The sequence below is a fragment of the Elgaria multicarinata genome, chromosome 2, assembly GCF_023053635.1.
Source record: "Elgaria multicarinata webbii isolate HBS135686 ecotype San Diego chromosome 2, rElgMul1.1.pri, whole genome shotgun sequence".
Taxonomy (NCBI): Eukaryota; Metazoa; Chordata; class Lepidosauria; order Squamata; family Anguidae; genus Elgaria; species Elgaria multicarinata.
The window spans coordinates 61,331,232-61,352,221 of NC_086172.1; the positions used below are offsets into that span (position 1 = coordinate 61,331,232).

The 20,990-nt window shown below is 42.3% G+C and overlaps 1 protein-coding gene across 1 annotated transcript; it reads left to right on the forward strand.

Annotated features, from left to right (window-relative positions):
• The first annotated feature begins 1,457 nt into the window (after positions 1-1,457).
• MCM6 (minichromosome maintenance complex component 6) lies at positions 1,458-20,478 on the forward strand. Its single transcript, XM_063116591.1, has 17 exons — positions 1,458-1,579; positions 3,130-3,276; positions 3,942-4,052; positions 5,099-5,348; positions 6,632-6,797; positions 7,279-7,424; positions 9,114-9,264; positions 10,327-10,468; positions 12,179-12,320; positions 12,430-12,537; positions 13,223-13,378; positions 15,071-15,199; positions 15,578-15,739; positions 16,654-16,789; positions 18,245-18,409; positions 19,243-19,382; positions 19,996-20,478. The coding sequence occupies exons 1-17, from the start codon at positions 1,467-1,469 to the stop codon at positions 20,107-20,109; spliced, it is 2,478 nt and encodes an 825-aa protein (XP_062972661.1). The 5' UTR covers positions 1,458-1,466; the 3' UTR covers positions 20,110-20,478.
• The last annotated feature ends 512 nt before the right edge of the window (positions 20,479-20,990 follow it).

Below are 20,990 nucleotides of genomic sequence, written 5' to 3' on the forward strand. Positions count from 1 at the left end.
CCACTCACCTGGGAGTAAGCCCCACTGAATTCAATGGGACCTACTTCCGAGTAGATATGTGTGGGATTGCACTGCAAAAAGCCAATGAAACATGCACCTTTCAAGTGGTTTCCATTTTCTTAATCATGTGACTGCAGCGACTGTTGTGTTGGTCACCAAGCTTGTAAATTATGCTACTTGGCATGCCCTTGCTATCAGACCTTTAAATTGCCCTGTCATTCAGTTGGCCATTCAATTCCCCCTGTTTTGAAATACACATTGGCCTTTGGTCCAGTCAAGAGCCAGGAGACAGAGCCCAACAAAGCACCAAAGAGTTCTGTTGGGTTGGGTTGGCCCCCACCCCCGTCCTCCCTTCAGCTCATGCAGATGATATGCATTCAACAGGTATGGGCTGGGCACGCCTTCCCTCCCACATCTTCCTGTCGGTTAGATAAGAACATAGGAGAGCCATGCTGGATCAGACCAAGGTCCATCTAATCCAGCCTTTTGTTCACAGGCAGGACTTGAGTACAAGAGCACCCTCCCACCCATGTTCCCCAGACCCCAGCAACTGGTGTACATTGGCCTGCTGCCTCTGATATAGCATATAGCCATCATGACTAGTAGCCATTGATAGCCTTCTCCATCCAAGTTGGTGGCCATCACTACGTCTTGGTGAAGTGAATATTCTATAGTTCAGCTATGCACTGTGTGAAGAAGTCCTTCCTTTTATTTGTCCTGAATTTCCCACCAGATGATCCTGGGTTCCAGTATTATGAGAGAGGGAGAAAAATGTCTCCCTATCCACTTTCTCCACAACATGCGTAATTTTGTACACCTTTATCTTGTCTCCGCTTACCTTTTTTCTCTAAGCTAAGTCCAGATGTTGTAACCTGTCCTCACAGAGATACTGCAGCCCCTTGATCTGTATTTGATCCGTTGCCCTTTTCTGTACTTTTTCCAGCTCTACAACATCCCTTTTTAGTGCAGTGAGTAGAACTGCACACAGTATTCCAGATGTGGCCGCACCATAGATTTGTACCTGCAAGCTAACAAAAGCAAACGAGAGCCCGTGGATGGTGACTAAGGGCTCAATCGTCTGTTTATGCAGCAAAAAGTCCCGACAATCCCCATTCATACAGGACTGGGAGTCATAAGGCTTTTTTGCTGCCTAAACAGGCATATGATTGCACCCTAAGCGGCTTTTATGTTAGCAACTATGTCTGCTTAAGAAACAATCCCGCCCCCACAATTCTTGTCCTCCGACTCCCAACACGCCCCTTTAACGGCGGCTCCCCCCTCCTTTGCGCTTCCTATTTCCTCTTCCTCGCGTCGCATTTGGCGCGAAAAAGTGTCTCGGGAATCCCTCGAAGGGGGCGGAGTATCTGCCCCTGGGGCTTCTGATTGGTTAGCGCAGCCACGCGGGGCTCGCCAGTGGCGCGAATTTCTTCCATTGTCTGGGACGGAGCTGGAGGGCAGAAGGCGCTATGGACCTGGCAGCGGCGGGGGAGGCCGGCTTGGCAGCGGCGGCCGCGCTTAAGCAGATCCGCGATGAGGTGGCCGAGAAGTGCCAGAAGCTGTTTCAGGACTTCCTCGAAGAGTGAGTGACAGCCGCAGCCCGAAGCGGGTGGCCTGGAGTGGTGGTGGGGTCGACTGGGCCCGGATGTCAGACGGTCAAGTTGTATTTCGTCTTCCCCTCCCGTCCCCCCAGACGACGGACACCCAGGGACTTACTTCTGAGTAGACATGTATAGGGGCATTCCCCAACCTGGTGCTCAGATACGTTGGATTCCAACTCCCATCATTCCCAGCCAGCAGGACCAATGCCTAGAATTGGCCAGTGCTAAAAAGCTGCAGTCCTGCACTCTCTTTATCTGTGAGTCCCACTGAAATGGGTGGGACTTGCTTCTGAAAAGGCATGCATAGCATTGCTTTGCTTTGGCTGGGGGTGGGCAGCTGTGCCTGTATTCTTCATGTCCTGATGTTGCACCAATGACCACCAGGCACTTGTGGTACATAGCTGTGCGCCACCCTTCCCCAACCTGGTGTTGTCCAAAATATCTAGAGGGCACCAGGTTGGGGAAGGCTCGTGTATTGACAGTTGTCTTTCCCTCAGGCAGAAGCGGTGCCTTAATATTAAGTGCATTCTGTTACTGAACTTGGATCCTCTACCCAAATAATGGTAAACATTGACAGAGTTCTGTGGGACAATACTGAAAGTTCTTGGGCTGGCATACAATAAACATTTTAAAACAATTAATGTAATAAAGAGGAAACCCATAAAAACTGAAGCAGCACAAAACCAGCAAGGGAAGATGACATTGATGCAAGAAAGCTCATAGCAGTACCAAAAACAGCAATGGGAGCTATTCTCTGCATCTTAAGAAGTTTAAAAATTGTAGAGAAGTTTTATAATAACCCAATCCTGGCTTCTTTACTCTCAACACAGATCCACTGTTGTTGGGCTGTATCAAGAGAACTAGCCTTTTCAAAGTTGTTTTTTTTTAATGATTAACTATGGCTCTTCGTCCCCAGCACTGGTTGTGGGGAAGAGAATTTGGTCTAAAAGCAGATGCTTCCTTTGGATGTGACATAAGTTGTGCAAAGTGAAAACACTTTTTTTGTATTCTTTATGCAATGTATACAAAAGTTAACACTTCATCAATAAATCCTTCTAGGCATTGTCCAATTTAAAATATATTGACACCAAATTATAAATAAAATATAAACAAATAAGCAACAGTCAGCAATATAAAACAAATAAATATGCTAACACAGCATAAAATTATAACATGACTACAAAACCTAAAATGATCAGGTATAAAAATTGAAACCACAGCACAGGGATTAAAAATTTTTATATATATATAAACACTGAAGATACTAAGACATTTTAAAAACCTGGGAAAACAGAGAAGTCTTAGCATGGCACTGAACTGATAGCAATTTGAGCACCAGGCAAGCTTCCCTTGAGAGAGCATTCCAAAAAGACCACCAAAAGTGCTCTTCTTGTTGTTACTGTGCTCTTAGCCTCAGAATGAAGGGGCACTTGAAGAAGGGCATCTGTGGATAAACTTATGACACAGGCATACACTTGCTAATTGGGAAATATTTCTGCAGAACTGTCCTCTAAAATACTGCTATTTTCAGATTCCAGAACAGCGATGGAGAAGTTAAATACTTGCGAGATGCAGAGGAGTTGATTCGCCCAGAGAGAAACACATTAATTGTAAGCTTTGTAGATCTGGAGCGGTTTAATCAGCAGCTTTCTACCACAATCCAAGAAGAGTTCTATAGGTAAGAGTGACCCAAGAGTTGTACAATTAAACTTGCTTTATTGAATTGCTGGTTTTGTTATCGCTAGCTTTACCCTTTCTGGGTTTTATTAGAACAGTTGTCAGTAGTATTAAGGAATTAGTTAATTATATAAATCCATTTGCTGGAGAATCAAAGATGTTGGTCATCCATAGCCCACATATTGGGAATATGTGAGCTTTTCCCTGTCCAGTTGCTGCTGTTTCAGATAGCCCTAATGGGATTGGCATGTAAGGTCTTGCTGCTGTCCTCTTGCAAGCAATAAAGAGCAGTACATGAAATATTAACTCCTCTGAGGTGGTGCTTTTTGTGCTACTTTTGCTAATCACAGTGACATCTGAGGACACCCTTGTTGCATTTGTGGACATGTATGGTTGATAGTAGTGTAAAGTTATATTTAAGTGTATGAAATAATGTCCCTTTTGATTTGGGCCAAAGTTTGCCAAGTCATTTGGGGGGGGGGGGGGGAATGAGGGAGCCAAATATAAGTAACAGGTTAAAAATTTTGCCTTTTTGTTTCACTTACATAAAATATTACTATATATTTTAACATACTTTAAAACCTCTTGGGGAAAATGCAAGATAGATCTGATTTGACCCTAAAGGTACAAAGGTTTACATCACTAAAATTGTCTGTTGTATTTTAGAGTCTATCCTTTCTTGTGTCGAGCTGTAAAAACCTTTGCCAAAGATCATGGAAACGTTCCTCCCAACAAGGATTTCTATGTTGCTTTCCAAGACCTACCTACGAGGCACAAGTAAGAGACTCTGATAATGTTTAGCACTGGATTAAACTGACTCAGTAAAGATGTAGGCATGCAACATAGCAAGGAATCAGCAACCTACTTCCGAGGGTACTTCTGCGTAAAACCTTGTTCACAATTCAAGGGAATCCCATCAACATCTCTGAACTTGCAAGAGATAGGGTTCCAGCATAAATTATACCACCATTTGAGTTATGAGTATATATTAAGCTGTATACAAGTGGCACTGTTCATTGAGAGGAGTAATGAGACACACAAAATCCTGCTGGCTGTTATAATTTGTCTTTTCAGGAACAGCATCCCTCTAATGTTGCTCTAAAGCAGCCTTCCCCAGCCTAGCGCTCTCCATGTGTTTGGGACTACAACTCCCATCCCCCCTGAACATTGACCACACTGGACCACATCTAAAACATCTGAAGGGCACCTGGTTGGGGAAAGCTACTGTAATAGGTTAAACAAGAGGTGCAGGAAATTCCAATGCAAAAGTGCCTTTAGTCTTGCGGGAGGAAGGTTTTCTCTCCAACGTGTAGAAAGAGTTGTTTAACGCTTCCCTGTAATATTTTAAAACTATAGCTTCAGAATTGAATTAAACTTCCATATGCTTGTGCTAAATTTATTAAATTGTTTGGTGACCGGCCAAATATAAATCCATAGGTGTGTGATGTTACTATTTCCACCTAGAATATTTGTAAGATTTCAGAAATACCTTACTCAGCCTGATGATCTAAAAGTTAAGTGGAACATGACGGAAAATCAACCATTCAAGGTCCTTAGGGCTTCCCCATCATTAAGCGAAACTTCTAAAGACTTACGTATTTTGCTTAAATGTCATAGACATCAGTACACCTGTATGGATTGACTTGCAGTGCAAGTACAGCAGGTACTTTTCTTGTTCATAGCTACAGAACAGCTTGTACTTGCCAATAATAGCTTTCCATAGAGAACAATAGGTCATAATGGGCCATGTATTCACTATCTGATTTTCTGGATTGCAGTTTCAAATCGAAGAGCTTTTAATTTTGACTTTGTTCTCTGAACAGAATTCGAGAAATGACCTCAGCTCGAATTGGATCGCTCATGCGTATTAGTGGGCAGGTGGTCCGGACTCACCCAGTTCACCCAGAGCTTGTAAGTGGAACCTTCCTGTGCCTGGATTGCCAAACGGTGATAAAAGATGTGGAGCAGCAGTTCAAGTACACACAACCCAACATCTGCAGAAACCCGGTCTGTGCCAATAGGAAACGGTTTCTCCTGGACACCAATAAATCCCGATTTGTTGACTTTCAAAAGGTAATTCAGCAATTGTTGTTAGAATTTCCACTTTGTTTTTTTGTTTTTATGATAGATAGGACACTGTGTAAATGTGACATGCCTTCTGGTTGGTTTTTCAGGGTGGGCTGATTCAGATATCAGGCTAAAGCATTGTTTGGCACTACGTGAACAAGACTTTTAAAATGCTCAAGCTTAGCCACCCCTCCCCCCACCCCATCTTCTCCTTTCTCTCATGCATTGTGATTTCCTTTCTTCCTTCCTGGTTTGTGGCAAACCATAGTTCATCATTTTGTCTTTGTATTTGCCATGCAAACCAGAATTGGAATAAAGAACCAAACCATGGTCTTCAGTCTTGGTTTGCAGGGCTAGTGCAAACCGGAATTTGCCCATTTTGAATAAAATAGAAATGATGGTGGAAGAATGACGCGTAAAATTGGCTCAAGTTATAGGAAGCCAGATTCCAGCTAGACATCAGGAAGAACCTGACTGTTAGAGCAGTACGATAATGGAATCAATTATAGGCCTCCTCCAACTCTACTATTCTATGATTCTATGTTGGACTATAATCCCCATCACTTGCAGCCAATAAGCATGCTGACTGGGAATTGTGGGGATTGTAGTCTGACGTATCTAGAGTGTACCTGAGGGGAAAGCTACTGTAGGCATTAATTTTAGATATATTCCTTAGTTGACAGTTTTGAACCACATTCAGGTTATTGCTATATATAGACATGAAATCACATTTACTAAATACTATCCAGTTATGAAGAAGAAAGAAATCAACAATGACAAAAAAAAACTGGTTTTAATACAGTTTTAGGCTGGAGTTATATTGGACAGAGCATTTTTTTTCCTGTAGGGCATTGTTCCTTTAGTGGTGTTTCTCTGTGGCTTTTAATGGCACTTTCCTATCCCCATCCCATCTTCCTCCCTGCCCCCCATCACTGCCAATATGGTAGAAAGAAGCTTGCTTTTCTGACGGTGCTCCTCCTGGGTTTGCCCTTTGCCTCGTGGGGATGTTCAGATGTTTAAGAGATTCTGTTTAAGGGCTCTTCAGTTTGCTTCTTTTTGTCCTGTACTCATGATGGATGTCAGTCATGGCTTGGTAAAAGCCCCAGAACATGGAATGTTTACCTGGGCTCCTGGAAGTGTAACACTGTTAAAAAATTCTGCATGGCCCTCCAAAAATTAAAGCTGATACTTAGGAGCACAGTATTTTTTCCCAGTCCACATGCTACAAACCTTTGCATTCAACGGTTAACCTTTTCAGCTTTGATAATTTGTTTCCCCTCTCTCATCAGGTTCGTATTCAGGAAACGCAGGCTGAGCTGCCTCGGGGGAGCATTCCTCGCAGCGTTGAAGTGGTCTTGCGTGCTGAAGCTGTAGAATCAGCACAGGCTGGTGACAAGTGTGACTTCACAGGATCCCTCATTGTTGTGCCAGATGTAGCCCAGCTGTCCACCCCAGGTTGGTGGACTTTATTCAGAGCTGAGCAGTACTTAGAGACTATCTACATTTTCAAATAAGGCATGTAGTGTGGGCTTTGTGGGCTACTTGAGGATGCAGGTTGGGAATTGCATAAAAGGCTCACTTCATGCAAACCGCGCACGCACGCACACCGCCAAGTACATAGTACAGCCTTGAACCTGGTGCCTTTCAGATATTTTGGACTTCAACTCTCATGCACTCTAGCCAGCATGGCTAATGGTCAGAAATGCTGGGAGTTGGAGTTCAAAACATCTGGAGGATATAGGGAGAGAAGGGTAGGATGTCTGTTAGGGTAGCTTGTCCAATGCAAACAGGTTTGACATTCAAACACGCCGTTCCAACCAACGTTCTGAAGTGGTATATTCACAGGAGAGCTATACCTTCCACTTTTCCCAATGCATAGGCTGAATATTGGAAATGCATTTATTGACCAGAACCTAAACTGGTCTTGCTTTTATAGGTATACGGGCAGAAACTGGCTCTCGGGTAACTGGGAAAGAAGGATATGAAACCGAAGGTATCAGAGGACTTCGTGCACTTGGGGTCAGAGAGTTGTCCTATAAATTGGTCTTTCTAGCATGTTACGTTGCACCAACAAACCCAAGGGTAAGCCTTACTAAGGGAAATAGCGTTAAAAGTCTTCATTGAAGAAACTGATGATGGGATTTTGTTGTTTTCATCCTCCCTTCTTTTTTACTGAATATTGCAGTTCTTGCTTGCAGGTTTTTGGTTTTTTTTGCCGCCTTTAATTACCTAACATTTTGACAATTGTGCATGTATCTTTCCTAGCTGATTATTTATTTGTTGCATTTCTATACCGTCCAATAGCCGAAGGTCTTAAAAATATAAAATATAAGATGGTAAAATACAGTATAAACATTTAAAAGTTTGAAACTATAGTATAAAAGTAATATCCATATAGAACATAGCCTGAGTGCAAAGATTTAAAATGGAATACCAGATTTAAAACAAACTTAAAAACTAAAATGCTTGGGAGAATAAAAAGGCCTTTATCTGGTGCGGAAACAGGCACAAGGTAGGCAACAAATGAGTCTCTCTGGGAAGTTCATTTCACAACCAGGGTGCCACAGCAGAAAAGCCCCTCTTCTTAGTAGCCATCCACCTCACTCCCTTTGGTGGGGGCTCTCAGAAAAGGACTGCTGAAGTTGATCTTCGGGTCCAGGCAGATGTATATGTGAGGAGATGATCCTTCAGGTAACCTGGCCCCAAGCTGTTCAGGGCTTTGAGTGTTAGTACCAGCACTTTGAATTGGGCCGATAGAAAAATACTGGCATGATATCATCATGTTGGCCAGTCTCTGTTAACAATCTCACTGCCCTATTTTGGACCAACTGAAGTTTCTGGAATGTTTCAAAGCAGCCCCATGTACAATGCACTGCAGTAATCCAGAGACGTTATCTGAGCATGGATAACTGTAGCTAGGCTATCTCTGTACAGATAAGGACATAGATGGTATCTCAGCCTAAGCTGATAAAAGCTGTTCCGTGCCACCTAGTCTTTTCTGTGCCTCTAGTGACAATCCTGCATCCAAGAGCACTCCCAGACTATGAACCTGATCCTTTAGAGGGCGTGCAGCCCCCTCCAGAACAGGTTGAACATTATTATCTCTGGGCGGTTTTTGTGAACCGCCCAGAGAGCTCCGGCTATTGGGCGGTATAGAAATGTAATAAATAAATAAATAAATAAATAAATAAATAAATAAATAAATATTAGGAAACCACCATTGAGCAGATCATTAGTCTTCTGAACTGAAGATTCATCACATATCTCTTTAATTAAAATTTTAAAAGCCCTTTTCATTCCAAGGTTTTGTGCCTGTCCTTTTCTCTCCAAAATGAGAATAATTTCTTAGGTAGTTCTGTATTTGAACATGGCCATAGCAAGGCTGTGCTCCCAGTGTTTCCTGCCAGTTTTTCAATTTGTCACCATTCTAAGCAACATAATGAGGTGGTAGAATGGGCTGTACTGTACATGCAGCTGTGGGACTACTTTTGTGGATGCTGCCCTATGCAAAATCCAGCGCAGCAGGGAGAATTCTGCTCCCCTTATATGCTAGCTTTTTATTTGATTTCTTAAACCAGAGAAAGTGTTCCCTCACTTAAAGACTAAGTGGTCGCTCTACCTCCTCGTTTTGTTGAATGTGAAGAAGTAGCCCTAATTATTCTCATTATGGAGATATTTGTCTTGTTGACTGTGCCAGTAACTTCCCATCTCACACACTTCCCATCTTATTTCTGCATTTTTGTAACTTCTGCCCACCCTTCATTGTTTCAGTTTGGTGGCAAAGAGCTCCGAGATGAAGAACAGACTGCAGAAAGCATTAAAAACCAGATGTCTGTAAAGGAGTGGGAAAAAGTATTTGAAATGAGCCAAGATAAAAACCTTTATCACAACCTTTGTACCAGCCTCTTTCCTACTATTCATGGTAAGAGCTAATTGTGGAATCATGTTTCAGTGACTAGTATTATTTTAAGTCAACTGGAAACTTTCAAATGAATTAAATCCTCTGTCTGATACGTAACTGCCTGAATAAAGGTTTGTCGAACATGAGAGATCAAAACAGTGAATTTAGTTTCTGGCATGTTTTTTTTTTCCTTTGGACCCAGAGAGTAAGAGAGACTAATCCAAATATCCATGCACGTCCTTTGGGATTTTTCACCTTTTCCCTTCTTTAGCTCTATGTGCGTATAACATACCATTGCTTGTATGTGTGTGATTTTCTCATGGGATCATGGGCAGGAAACCCACTTCGCAAGAATCAATGAATGCAGAATGTTGTTGCAAAAGCATAGAGTTGTCATCTATATAGATCACCTTCTCTATCTCTTTCTTATCCAGTAACCTCTGCACCCTAATTAGAGATGATAGACTTGAACTCTGATTTGCAGATTATATAAAATGGCTGGTTCCTGTTGACTGCAGGTTTAATCTGGCAATCACCTTAGATGTCAGGAGTCCAAGATAAATTACTTTAAACTATAATCATCTTCTTACTTAGGTTTGTTTTAGAGATAATTGGCTGGATCCAGAATTCCAGTAAGTGGAACTCACTTCACCAGAGGCTCTACTGAAGAAGGGTGGGGATAATTGTTTGTCATTTTCTCCTTCCTGTGCCCCCTGGAGAGGGTTGAGGGACCCTCTGGAGCAGTATGGGAAGAGGCTGTAATGGGGGAGGGAGTGTGATACCTGTAGAAATCACCTTTCCCTTCACAGAAAAGAAAATCCTACTATTCCCTAAACATGCCTAGGATTGTGCCCTTAACTTGTCCTCATCCCTGAAGAAGCCTTGTTGAATTTATTTATTTATTTATTTCATTTTTATACTGCCCAATAGCCGAAGCTCTCTGGGTGGTTCACAGGAGGATTGTTTAATGCCACCAATACAGCAGCTTTGATACAAGTAGTTCTCCTGCATCCTGTTCATGGACGTGACTCTGAGCACTGACAAAAAAATTCAGCTTCCTAACTAAAACTTACTGTGGTGCAGGTAATGATGAAGTGAAGCGAGGGATTCTACTCATGCTGTTCGGTGGAGTACCCAAGACAACCGCAGAGGGCACTTCATTGCGTGGCGACATCAACGTTTGTATTGTTGGCGATCCAAGTACTGCCAAGAGTCAGTTTCTTAAGTATGTTCCTCCTAAACTTGCAAGTAGTTAACTGCATAGTCTCCATGGTTATTGATGCGGGTTTAACCTTTGGAGGTGGGAAATTCATAAGAAAACATTTAGACAGAATGTATTGACAATGAATGGTAGCTATTGTTACTGTTAATAGTTGTTTCGTTGTTGGTTGTTGTTTCAGCAGCTGGACCAAATTTTTACCCATGGAAGTTTTCATAGCAAATTATGCTTTCACAGTGTGTGGAAAAACACCATGAAAACCCTTTCCACTTCCTGACTGTTTTTTCCACTCTTATTTCAATCTTCCTTGAACACATCCTTCCACCCCCCACCCCCTTCACTATATGAACCCAGGCAGTCAGGGATCACAAAGTAAATGTGATGATATTGCAGAGCCAGATGGATCTGGCTATGTGATGACAGCAAGTCCGGCAAGCAGTTGCTTTACCCTCCCTCTGAGGTACCCAATCCAACTCTAGTACTGCCAGGATGCACATCCAAGCATGCTTGCTATTGAGAATGTCTAATGCTGGTAGATTACATTTGCACTTGGATGTGAATTCCAGTGAGGATCCAGGCATGCATTTCCTCTTTTTGCAGTGTTGTGCTACAGCAGTTTCATTGCTTCAGCAATATGGGGCGAGGCAGCCCTGCAGCTGAAACAATGAGGACATGTCCCCTTCCCCAGAAACACTTTGGTTACCCTTTCAAACCCTTTCCCCTGGAAAATTGCCAAAAATAGGGGAGGTTGTTTTAAGAAACATGACAATCTGAAATACACAGCTCAACTTCAGTGATTTATTTCTAGAGCACCTACATCTGGGATAGGGAACCCTGTGCCTTCCAGCTGTTTTGGATTAAAACTCCCTCAAGCTGACTATGAGCCATTCTGGCTAGGACTGATGGGAGGGCACCAGAAAGCCTACCCCTGAGCTACACGGACTGTACATACAATCAGAATAAAACACAGGTGCTTCACTCTCAGGTTTACCATCTCAAACGCCAGCACAAAAAAAGGGGAGGGAGAGGGCAGAGCAGACCTCCCCAACCTGGTGCTCTCCAGATGTGTTGGGCTGCAATCCCCATCATTCCCAGCCAGCATGGCCATTGAATTATGAGAGTTTCAGGGCGATGCATCTGGAGGGCACCAGGTTGAGACAGAGGATGGAAATCATTCTGCCATAGCCAGCCTCAAGTGTGTTTTTTAGCAGGCAGTTAAATCCAGGTGGGGCCAGGCATGCCTTCCCTTCCTGGAATGGGAATAGTACAACTGTCCACCAGTCCTTGGACCTCTGGAATCATAGGACAAAGAACGGTGGTCTTGATAGAAGGAAGAGGAAAGGTGTGTGCTCTCTTCAAAGATTTGGGCAGAAGGTGGTTCTGGCCCCAGCCACTGGTGTTCCTTGATGCAGTCTTCTTCCTGCAGAAAGATGGTTTCTTACCTACTGGTACCTGCCATTCTTGGAAATAGTTCCCAGAGGTACAGTCCCTTTGGCCTACACATGCTTGCATTACTAATTTATGACTGAAGTACTAGCTCTGATAAACCTTTGTGCCTGGTCATCCAAAGACTATTATTGCTCTCCTATGACAACCGGACAAGTCGTTCAGAGCTCTGGTACCTTGCAGACATTTCAAGTCACCATAGCGTTGTTGTATCTGTTTGGTAAACTTTCTGATGTGAATTGTTGAGCTGCCTCTTCATTGACCCAACAGGCACGTGGAGGAATTCAGCCCCCGAGCTGTATACACCAGCGGAAAGGCCTCCAGTGCTGCCGGCTTAACAGCCGCTGTTGTGAAAGATGAAGAGTCATATGAATTCGTCATTGAAGCTGGAGCTCTGATGTTGGCAGATAATGTACGTTTTCTGATTGGTGGGACTTTAACCCTTTTTTCAGGGCTTTTGTTTTAGTCCTCCTGGTATGGAAGTAGGGATTTATGAACCTTACCTCTGCATTCTTCTTTAGGGAGTGTGTTGCATTGATGAATTTGATAAAATGGACATGAGGGATCAAGTTGCCATTCACGAAGCGATGGAACAACAGACTATATCCATTACCAAAGCGGGAGTTAAGGTAAATGGTTGCATTGCTTGCATTTGTAGTTGTTATTGTGTGTTGAATGAAACTCTCCCCAATAATATATATGTTATCGTGCTTCTCCAGTAACCTTTTAGCTAGATTTCCTATCCACCAGGGCCACTTCCTGTCAATCAGTTTTATTCCATCTAAAAAAACCAAAGGAACCTCTCTTGTGACTAAACACTCCTAGAAGAGTATCAGTCTGCTATACATATCCAGAAAGGATTTTTTTCTCTCTTCTGCAACATAAAGCAAAATTTAACTCTAACTATATATAGTAGAAGTAAACATTTCTGCAAGAAACCTATCACTGTGGTTTGTGTGTATGAGTATATTTGTTTCCCATCATGAAAGTCCTTGGATACTTAGACTGCAATTCTGTGCACACTTTCTTCTGAGTAAGCCCCATTGAATTCCTTGGGACATGTTGATGAGGTTAGGTGTGCATAACTTCAGTGAAGTCAGTGGTTTAAACATCTGTTAGGGGCAGGACTTATGGATTTAAGTAGTAACTACTGTCTTTCTACATTTTTTGTTCCAGAAACTCAGTTTCTTGTTTTCAGTATGATTGATCAGATAGATTCCAGATGCCATTGAAAGTGGTATTTCCTGCCCAATCATTTTACTTCTAAAAACTTGTTCTAGTTGCTTAGAAAAACCATTTCTTGCTTATTATCAGGCTACGTTGAATGCCAGAACCTCCATTTTGGCAGCAGCTAACCCAGTTGGTGGACATTATGACAGAGCAAAGTCTTTGAAACAGAACATAAACCTATCAGCCCCCATCATGTCTAGATTCGATCTCTTCTTTATACTCGTGGATGAATGCAACGAGGTAAATCATAACCTACCACTACATGTAATCCATTCTAATTTCAATGATACGCAAGCAATAAATATTAAAACTCTTTAAATGTGAGGATTCCCTGTTTGGTGTGGATTCCCTGTTTGATGTGAAGAGGCTTATATCAGTGGGTTAAACCTCCCCACTGGGATCATGTGACAAATTGCTTCCCCACAACCAACCACCTTTCAGTCACATTCTACCCAATGCATATTAAGTGGGAATAGCCTCGCCTGAGCTGGTATTTCTTCAGCAGCTGACAACTTTACCCAAGCTGGTGCCCTCCAGATGTTTTGAACTCCCAACTCCCAGCATTCCTGACCATTGGCTATGCTTGGTGGAGCTGATGGGAGCTGAAGTCCAAAACTTCCGGAGGGCACCAGTTTGTGGGAGGCTGATGTAGCAGAGGTAATGGCTTGGATCCTAAGATAACTGAATTAAAGGCAGTTCCTGGAAGGAAAGTTTCCTCTCCCCTGCTCCTGCATGTGCCCCCTGAAAAGCCTCTCAGGGGGTGGGTGGGGGTGGTACCACCTCTTGAAATGTGTGTGCTGGGGCACAGGGAATTGCTGGGGGTGGGGGAAATTGTGCAGAATTGGTTGGGCTCTCTGACTCTGAAGGTGGGGTGCAAGGCAGAGATGCGGCAAGGGAAGCTTTGAGAGCTTCCTTAAGTTAACTCACCTTAGGAGCCAAGCTTATGGAGTTGGATTTGGAAGCTTGTGAATAGGAGAACTGTGCAAAACACATGCCAACCTAAAATTGCTTTTATAGCAGTGATGGTAGGGAGGCATTTGTATTCCTGTTTAGAGAGAACATCACAAAACCAAAGAGCTCATTGACCTGGTTTGCACAACACAACAAACCAGAGTATGGGTTGAGTGTGAGTTGTCACTGAACTGTGGGTTGTTGTTGAATCCAGCCATGCTAACAAGCCATGATTTGTGAACCACAAACAACCCACAGTTCACAACCCAACAATAAGCCATGGGTTCTCTTCGTGGTTGACAAACCATGGTTTGTTAGTGTGGCTGGGTTCGCGCAACACAACCCACGGTTCAACAACAACTCAACCCATAATCAAACTGTACTCAGGCTTATCATGTTGTGTGAACCCAGACTGAATGAAGACCTCATCCAATTATGAATTAGATAACCTGGTTTTACTGAAGCTGCTGCTAGTGATTTCCTAAACAGGTAGTAATCTGTTGCTTTGTTAATAATAGGGTTTCAATCCTAACCTGACCTTGGATTCCCCCTCCCACCCACCCCCACGGAAATTTCTGCAGCCCATACCTCCCAGGTGAGGGAAGTAAAAAGGGTGCTGATCAGAGGGCAAAGTGTAGGCAGATTGGGGGATCCTTTGGATTCCTGCTCGCCTCCTAGTCATGCCTCCAACATGAGGGAAAATTTACACCAACCTTGAATCTGGTGTATATAATTTCCCTCCCATTGCAAGCAATGAACGGGAAATAGTCTCCCTCTCTTCCCCCCACCCCCACAAATAAGAGGAATTGGAAGGAAGGGAGGAGAGCACTGTGATTCACTTTGTCCCTGATGGCATGAGCATGGCAAAGCTTTGGGTATGATGGAGGCCCTGACCTCAGAGCATTCTGACTCTTCGGGTAGGATTGTCCTATAGTTGTAGCTTGAAGTAAGCCTATTCTAACCAAAACGTCTCCTCCTCAGGTTACAGATTATGCCATTGCAAGGCGCATTGTGGATCTTCATTCTAGGATAGAGGAATCAATTGATCGTATTTATACACTGGATGATATCCGAAGGTACCTTCTCTTTGCCAGGCAATTTAAACCAAAGGTAATGAGAATGTTCAGACCTGCTTATATTTGAACACAGCCTGGTGTGACATACAAAGTGAAAGTGGTTACTTTAGGTATGACATGTTCCAAACTCAAGTAGAGCTCAGTCTCACTTATTAGCATGTCTGGTTTATTGGAATGTAATGCAAGTGCTGTCTAGTTCCCTTGCATTGATAAAGGGCCACTCTTGGCCTGCATACTAAGAGTGGCCTATTAAATTTCAGACAAGTTGTAATGGAGATCATAAAGTTGAATCCATATCCAGCAATTGATCTGCTTTGTAATGGAAATTTCCTCTTTCAGATGAATATCAGTAGCAAGTGTTACACAATTCCACTAAAGCTCATACCATTTCCCCCCTTCATTTATCCAATAGATTTCTAAAGAGTCAGAGGATTTTATAGTTGTACAATATAAGCGCCTTCGCCAGAGGGATGGCTCTGGTGTTACAAAATCTTCGTGGAGAATCACAGTACGGCAGCTGGAAAGCATGATTCGACTGTCGGAAGCAATGGCACGGATGCATTGCTGTGATGAGGTAGCTACTCTTGATAGAGGAGCAGTTGGCATGATGGTTCTTGCCTGTTGTTTGACCAAGTAGCTGTTCTTAGCTGTCTTAAGAACATAAGTAGTGCCATGCTGGATCAGACTGAGGGTCCATCTAGTCCATCACTCTGTTCACACAGTGGCCAACCAGCCATCGGCCAGAGACCAACAAGGGAGGACATGATGCAACAGCACCCTCCCACCCATGTTCCCTGGCAACTGGTGCACACAGACTTACTGCCTTTAATACTGGAGATAGCATACAACCATCAGGGCTAGTAGCCATTGATAGCCTTCTCCTCCAGGAATTTATCCAACCCCCTTTCAAATCCATCCATATTGGTGGCCATCACTACATCCTGCGGTCTTCTTCCTCTAAAATATTTTGTACATACCAATAAAACCTTCACTGGAAGGGTTTCATACTCATGGTTAATGCTTGCCAGTTAATCATTAGAGAATACTATGGGCTTACAATAACATGAAATGAAAAGCCTGTATGAATGTTAAGTTTTCAGTCGTTTAATATCCACTTATTTGTTTCTACTTGTGTTAGAAATAGATATCCCCCATGTCAATCTCAGGATGAAAGGATGAAATTTAGCAAGTTTTCGTGCTGCACACAAATCTTTAACCTTGAGTCAGAGTTCTCTGTAATTAAAGCTTGCATATTCCTACACCAACTTCGTCTTTATTAAAAGGCTTTGTACATGCTCCTTCATTGCAGACATTGTTATTCTTGATAATGGATTTAGTGTAACTTGGTTCTTTCAGCTCCTTGGCAGGGAAGGGTGATTGCTTGGAAAGTTATCCTAAGAGATCGCTTGTGTTGGAATCTAATGATGTGTTTTCAGGAAAAATAATGTCCTTATTCATCTGACTCTTCCTTTTAAACATTCTTGCAAGGTTCATCCAAAACACGTGAAGGAAGCCTTCAGGTTATTAAACAAATCTATCATCCGAGTTGAAACTCCAGATATCAATTTAGACCAAAATGAAGAACAACCCATGGAAGAGTCTGAGGCCCCAGACGGAGTCGCTGGTGAGTGATTTGCAAATCAGAAATTATTTATGTATTTCTATTTGATAGCCACCTTAGAAGCTTTTGTGCTAAAAGGCAGGTTAGAAACCTCCAAAATCAATTATAAATACTTCTTAGAAGTTGTTTGTTTCCAGGTCCAAGTGCTGGTTCTCAGGTTGGTGTGAGGAAGCAACTCACAGTGGGCCTGTTCAGAAGACACCTTAAACCCTGCTGGCTAAAGCAGCAGGGTTTAAGGTGTCTTGTGCGATGCGTTTTGCTAAACCCTGCTCACTAGCCATAGTCGGACCGTCTGCAACAGGGTTAGCAGCTCTAAACGTGGCTTAAAGTGTGTGTGACTGCATGGCCTGTGGTTAGTGCTAGCCCCAGAGAACCCCAGTTCCACTAACCACAGAGCCTGAAGTGTCGTCTGAACAGGCCCAATGGGTTACATCCCTTTATTGCACAGGGGACCACATGACCTAAATCTTTGTATCTACTGCTAGTCTCCATCCAGCTCTTTTCCATGCCTTTGATAGAGCTCTGCTATTCTATTCCTTATGTACTGGAGCAATATATAAGCCTTAGGCTACAATCTCCAATAACCTAAACAAGCCTTTCCCAATGTGGTGCCCTTCAGATGTTTTGGACTACAATGCCCATCAGTTGTAGTCAGCATGGCCAGTGGTCAGAGATGATGGAAGTCATAATCCAAAACATCTGGGGAGCATCAGGTTGGGAAAGGCTGCCCTATACCACCTAGGCTCTGCTTATTGAAGAAAGGTTTCCCATATATTTCTTCCAGTAGGATGTAGAACTTTCATGTGATAGGCAAAAAACTTTTTATTTTTATTTTAAAAAAGTTTTTCATTGTAATAAGTTTTTTGCTGGATCCTGCCTTAAAGAAAAAAGAAATTAGCATATTATTGTACACTTTTATTTTGTTTTTATTTTATGTATGGTGGTTTATGGTGAACTTTAGAGACAGCATTGCTGTGGAACAGTACATTATTTGAGGCCTATACCCCTTTACCTGGGAATAAGTCCCATTGAACATGCTTAAGCATTCCTCAGAACCATTACTTTCAAATCAGCATTGTTTCTGATCCTTACAATTGCAGAAAGAACTGAAAATGTGATTGCCTCTTCACTTTTGGAAAGTTTCCATAACAAGAAGGCAAATGAAGTTTTCATTATTCTCAAGTCCATAAAGTGGCTTGAAGCAGTGAAATACTTGTTTTTGAACCTCTGGAGTCAAGTGGTAATTAGGACTCTTGGTCACCCCAAGGTGCAGGAAGATATAATCTGTAGCAGCCATCAGTTCACATGATAATGACAAGCAACCAGTAGATTTACAAAACCTTTGAGTTTTCATTATGGGTGAACAAAACAGACGATTATTCCATGCCATGCTTCCACTGTGGCATTTTGTTCTTGTCCTGGTCTCTAACGTTTACAAAAACTGTCCATGCTTTCCAGGAAATGGGGAGACTGTCGCTGTGAACGGCATGGTGAATGGCATCAATGACCACGCAGATGATTCGGGCAAAGATTCAGTACCAAAGGCTTCCTTAAGGCTTAGTTTCCCTGAATATCGCAGAATCTCTAATCTCATTGTGATGCATCTGAGAAAAGCAGAAGAAGGTAAGAATAGAGTGAACCTCAGAGAAGCCATTAAGGCCCTACTTTTAAAACTTTCCCCTTCATTTGAGAAGCTGAGCACTTAGCAAATAGGAGAGTGACTATGAGTGGAGTACTTTTCTCTCATCACTGGATTAATCATAGCCTCATTCTCCGAAGTATTTGAATATCGGAGGCAGACTTCCTACTTAGAAAAATAGAAATAGATTTTGATGAAATAAAGCAAATGCTTTTTTAATTGTGTGGACATTTTTTCGGATAAACTTATTACAGCAGTTCTCAATATTGGGTATCCAGATGTTGAACTATAACTCCCATAATCCCCAGCCAGCATGGCTAGTGGTCCAACAACATCTGGTAACCAAGGTTGGGAACCATTCTATTTGGAGAGGTCTTATCGTCCAACCGGGATAATGCTTATATATAAATATATGAAACTGCCAGTCATCTATACATTGACTACTTGCACGTTCTAGGCAAGTAAGAATCCACAACACAAAGTTGTATTAGGACTCTTATTACAGTCATTTTATATAGAGTCTGATCTGTCTCTCTTTTTGTGATGTTTAACTGCTCAGTGCTTATCATGCAGATAATGACCTTGGACTGAGAATTAAGAACTTGCAAAGTAGCTCAGAGTGAGAGCAAGAGATTTGCTGCTTCAAATCTCACCTCAGCCATGAACTTAGTAGCTCTAGGCAAGCCACTATTCTCACAGCATCAGACCTTGCCTGCAATATGTGGATTAAAAAATACTGGGTCATTCTGAAGATTATTGGGGTAATATGTATGAAACGCACTCAAAGGCATTGTAATGTTTTTTCTCCTGCTTGCAGAAGATGACGATGCCTCCTTGAAAAAGAGTGAGATTATCAACTGGTACTTAAAGGAAATTGAATCATCAATAGATTCTGAAGAAGAACTCATCAATAAAAAGAAAACAATCGAGAAAGTTATCCATCGTCTTACACACTATGTATGCACAGTTTTACTTATCATAGCATTCAAAATCAAAATGTGATTTCAGTGGATGAAGGATTTGATACAGTTAAAACAAATAACATTTATTGGTGCAGATATTTGATAGGCTTTTAACCTGATCCTATGATCTAAAGCATGCCATTGAGTTAAATGGGTCTTATTTCTGAGTAAGCATACATACGATTACTCTCGATTACTCTCAGGTAAGCATGCATATGATTGAGATCTATTTTATACACCCTCACCTGGGATTAAATCCCATTGAACTCAATAGAACCTACTTCTGAGTAGACATGCATTGGATTGTACTGTGAGGCTGATAGTTACAGTTTGTGTGAAGTACTCCTTTCTTATTCCCCCCCCCCCAAAAAAAAATTGTTTCATTCGTATAGAGGCACCTGTATTTGTAGCATTGTGGGCAAAGAAATGTAAGAAGACAAGGTATTAATTGTAATGAAGGCTTCAGTCTACTCATACTTATTTGGAAGCAAATCCAATTTAAAGCGGTGGCATGTTACTTTGAAGAAAGTACGCTTAAGATTGGGGTTCTATAGTGTGTGGCCTACGGCTTGTAAAACATGGCCTGACTTGAGAATTCTGTGTTTCAGGACCACATTCTAATTGAGCTCACCCAGACAGGATTGAAAGACTCAGCGGAAGGACAGAGCTTTGATGAAGACCCTTATCTCGTCGTTAATCCTAACTATTTGCTCGAAGATTAGGGATTATGAAGCAGTGTTACAGGATCAACATATCCATTTCCTGCTAGAACCCATTGCTTACGGTCTGATAACAGCATCTCCATTGTATGTAGTGGTTAACCTAAAGAGCTTTGTCACAGAATTCACCCACCTTGTCTTTGTAATAATCTTTTTTTTATATAGATAAGAGTCTATATTCTTCTCAAAGGAGTCATGCGACCTGATAAGGGAGTTGTTTAAAAAGAAGCTGACTTAATCTTAATACTTCGTCTGTATTTTACTTCGAGAACTCGTTACAGTTTCAATACTGTGATCTTATGCTGTAGATTGGAAGGGGGGGCAGCACCTGCCTTATTTGTGTTAAATAAATAAAGCCTTGTCTGTATATGTGTATTCAGAATCACTTCTTTTTTTCTTGCTGAGCTTCGAAGTAAGACCAAATGTCAGTTAAATAGGATTGTATAGGTTGTGGCTCTCAATAGATACAGGGTCAGTTGGAGTATTTGACAATAAGTGGAATTGGTAGGGTTGTGATTTGGCCCAAACCAGGTGGGAAGACCTTCACACAAACACATGAAAACTTAGAATAGACAGTACGTTTGTCATGTGATCTTCTGTCCTAGGGTTCTTGGCTTTTTAAATATCAGCTGCCGTTGGGTGGGGATCTAGGTTCTGGCATGCTGGGGGTGGGGGAGCAGCCTGACTATTCACCTATTTTTAATTTTTTTAAAAAAACACTAGGATCATGCAACAAGCATGCCAGTGTGGTGTAGTGGCTAAAGTGTTGGACTTGGAGTCGGGAGATCTGGGTTCAAGTCCCCACCCAGCCATGAAAACCCACTGGGTGACTTTGGGCCAGTCACAGACTCTCAGCCCAACTCACCTCACAGGGTTGTTGTTGT

What these genes read in the sequence shown, in the direction of transcription:
- MCM6 (XM_063116591.1), top strand. Translation starts at nt 1,467, where the DNA reads ATGGACCTGGCAGCGGCGGGGGAGGCCGGCTTGGCAGCGGCGGCCGCG. An exon ending in CCTCTTTCCTACTATTCATG is followed by an intron (nt 9,265 to 10,326) that starts GTAAGAGCTAAT and finishes ACTGTGGTGCAG; the next exon opens with GTAATGATGAAGTGAAGCGA. An exon ending in TCCATCGTCTTACACACTAT is followed by an intron (nt 19,383 to 19,995) that starts GTATGCACAGTT and finishes TCTGTGTTTCAG; the next exon opens with GACCACATTCTAATTGAGCT.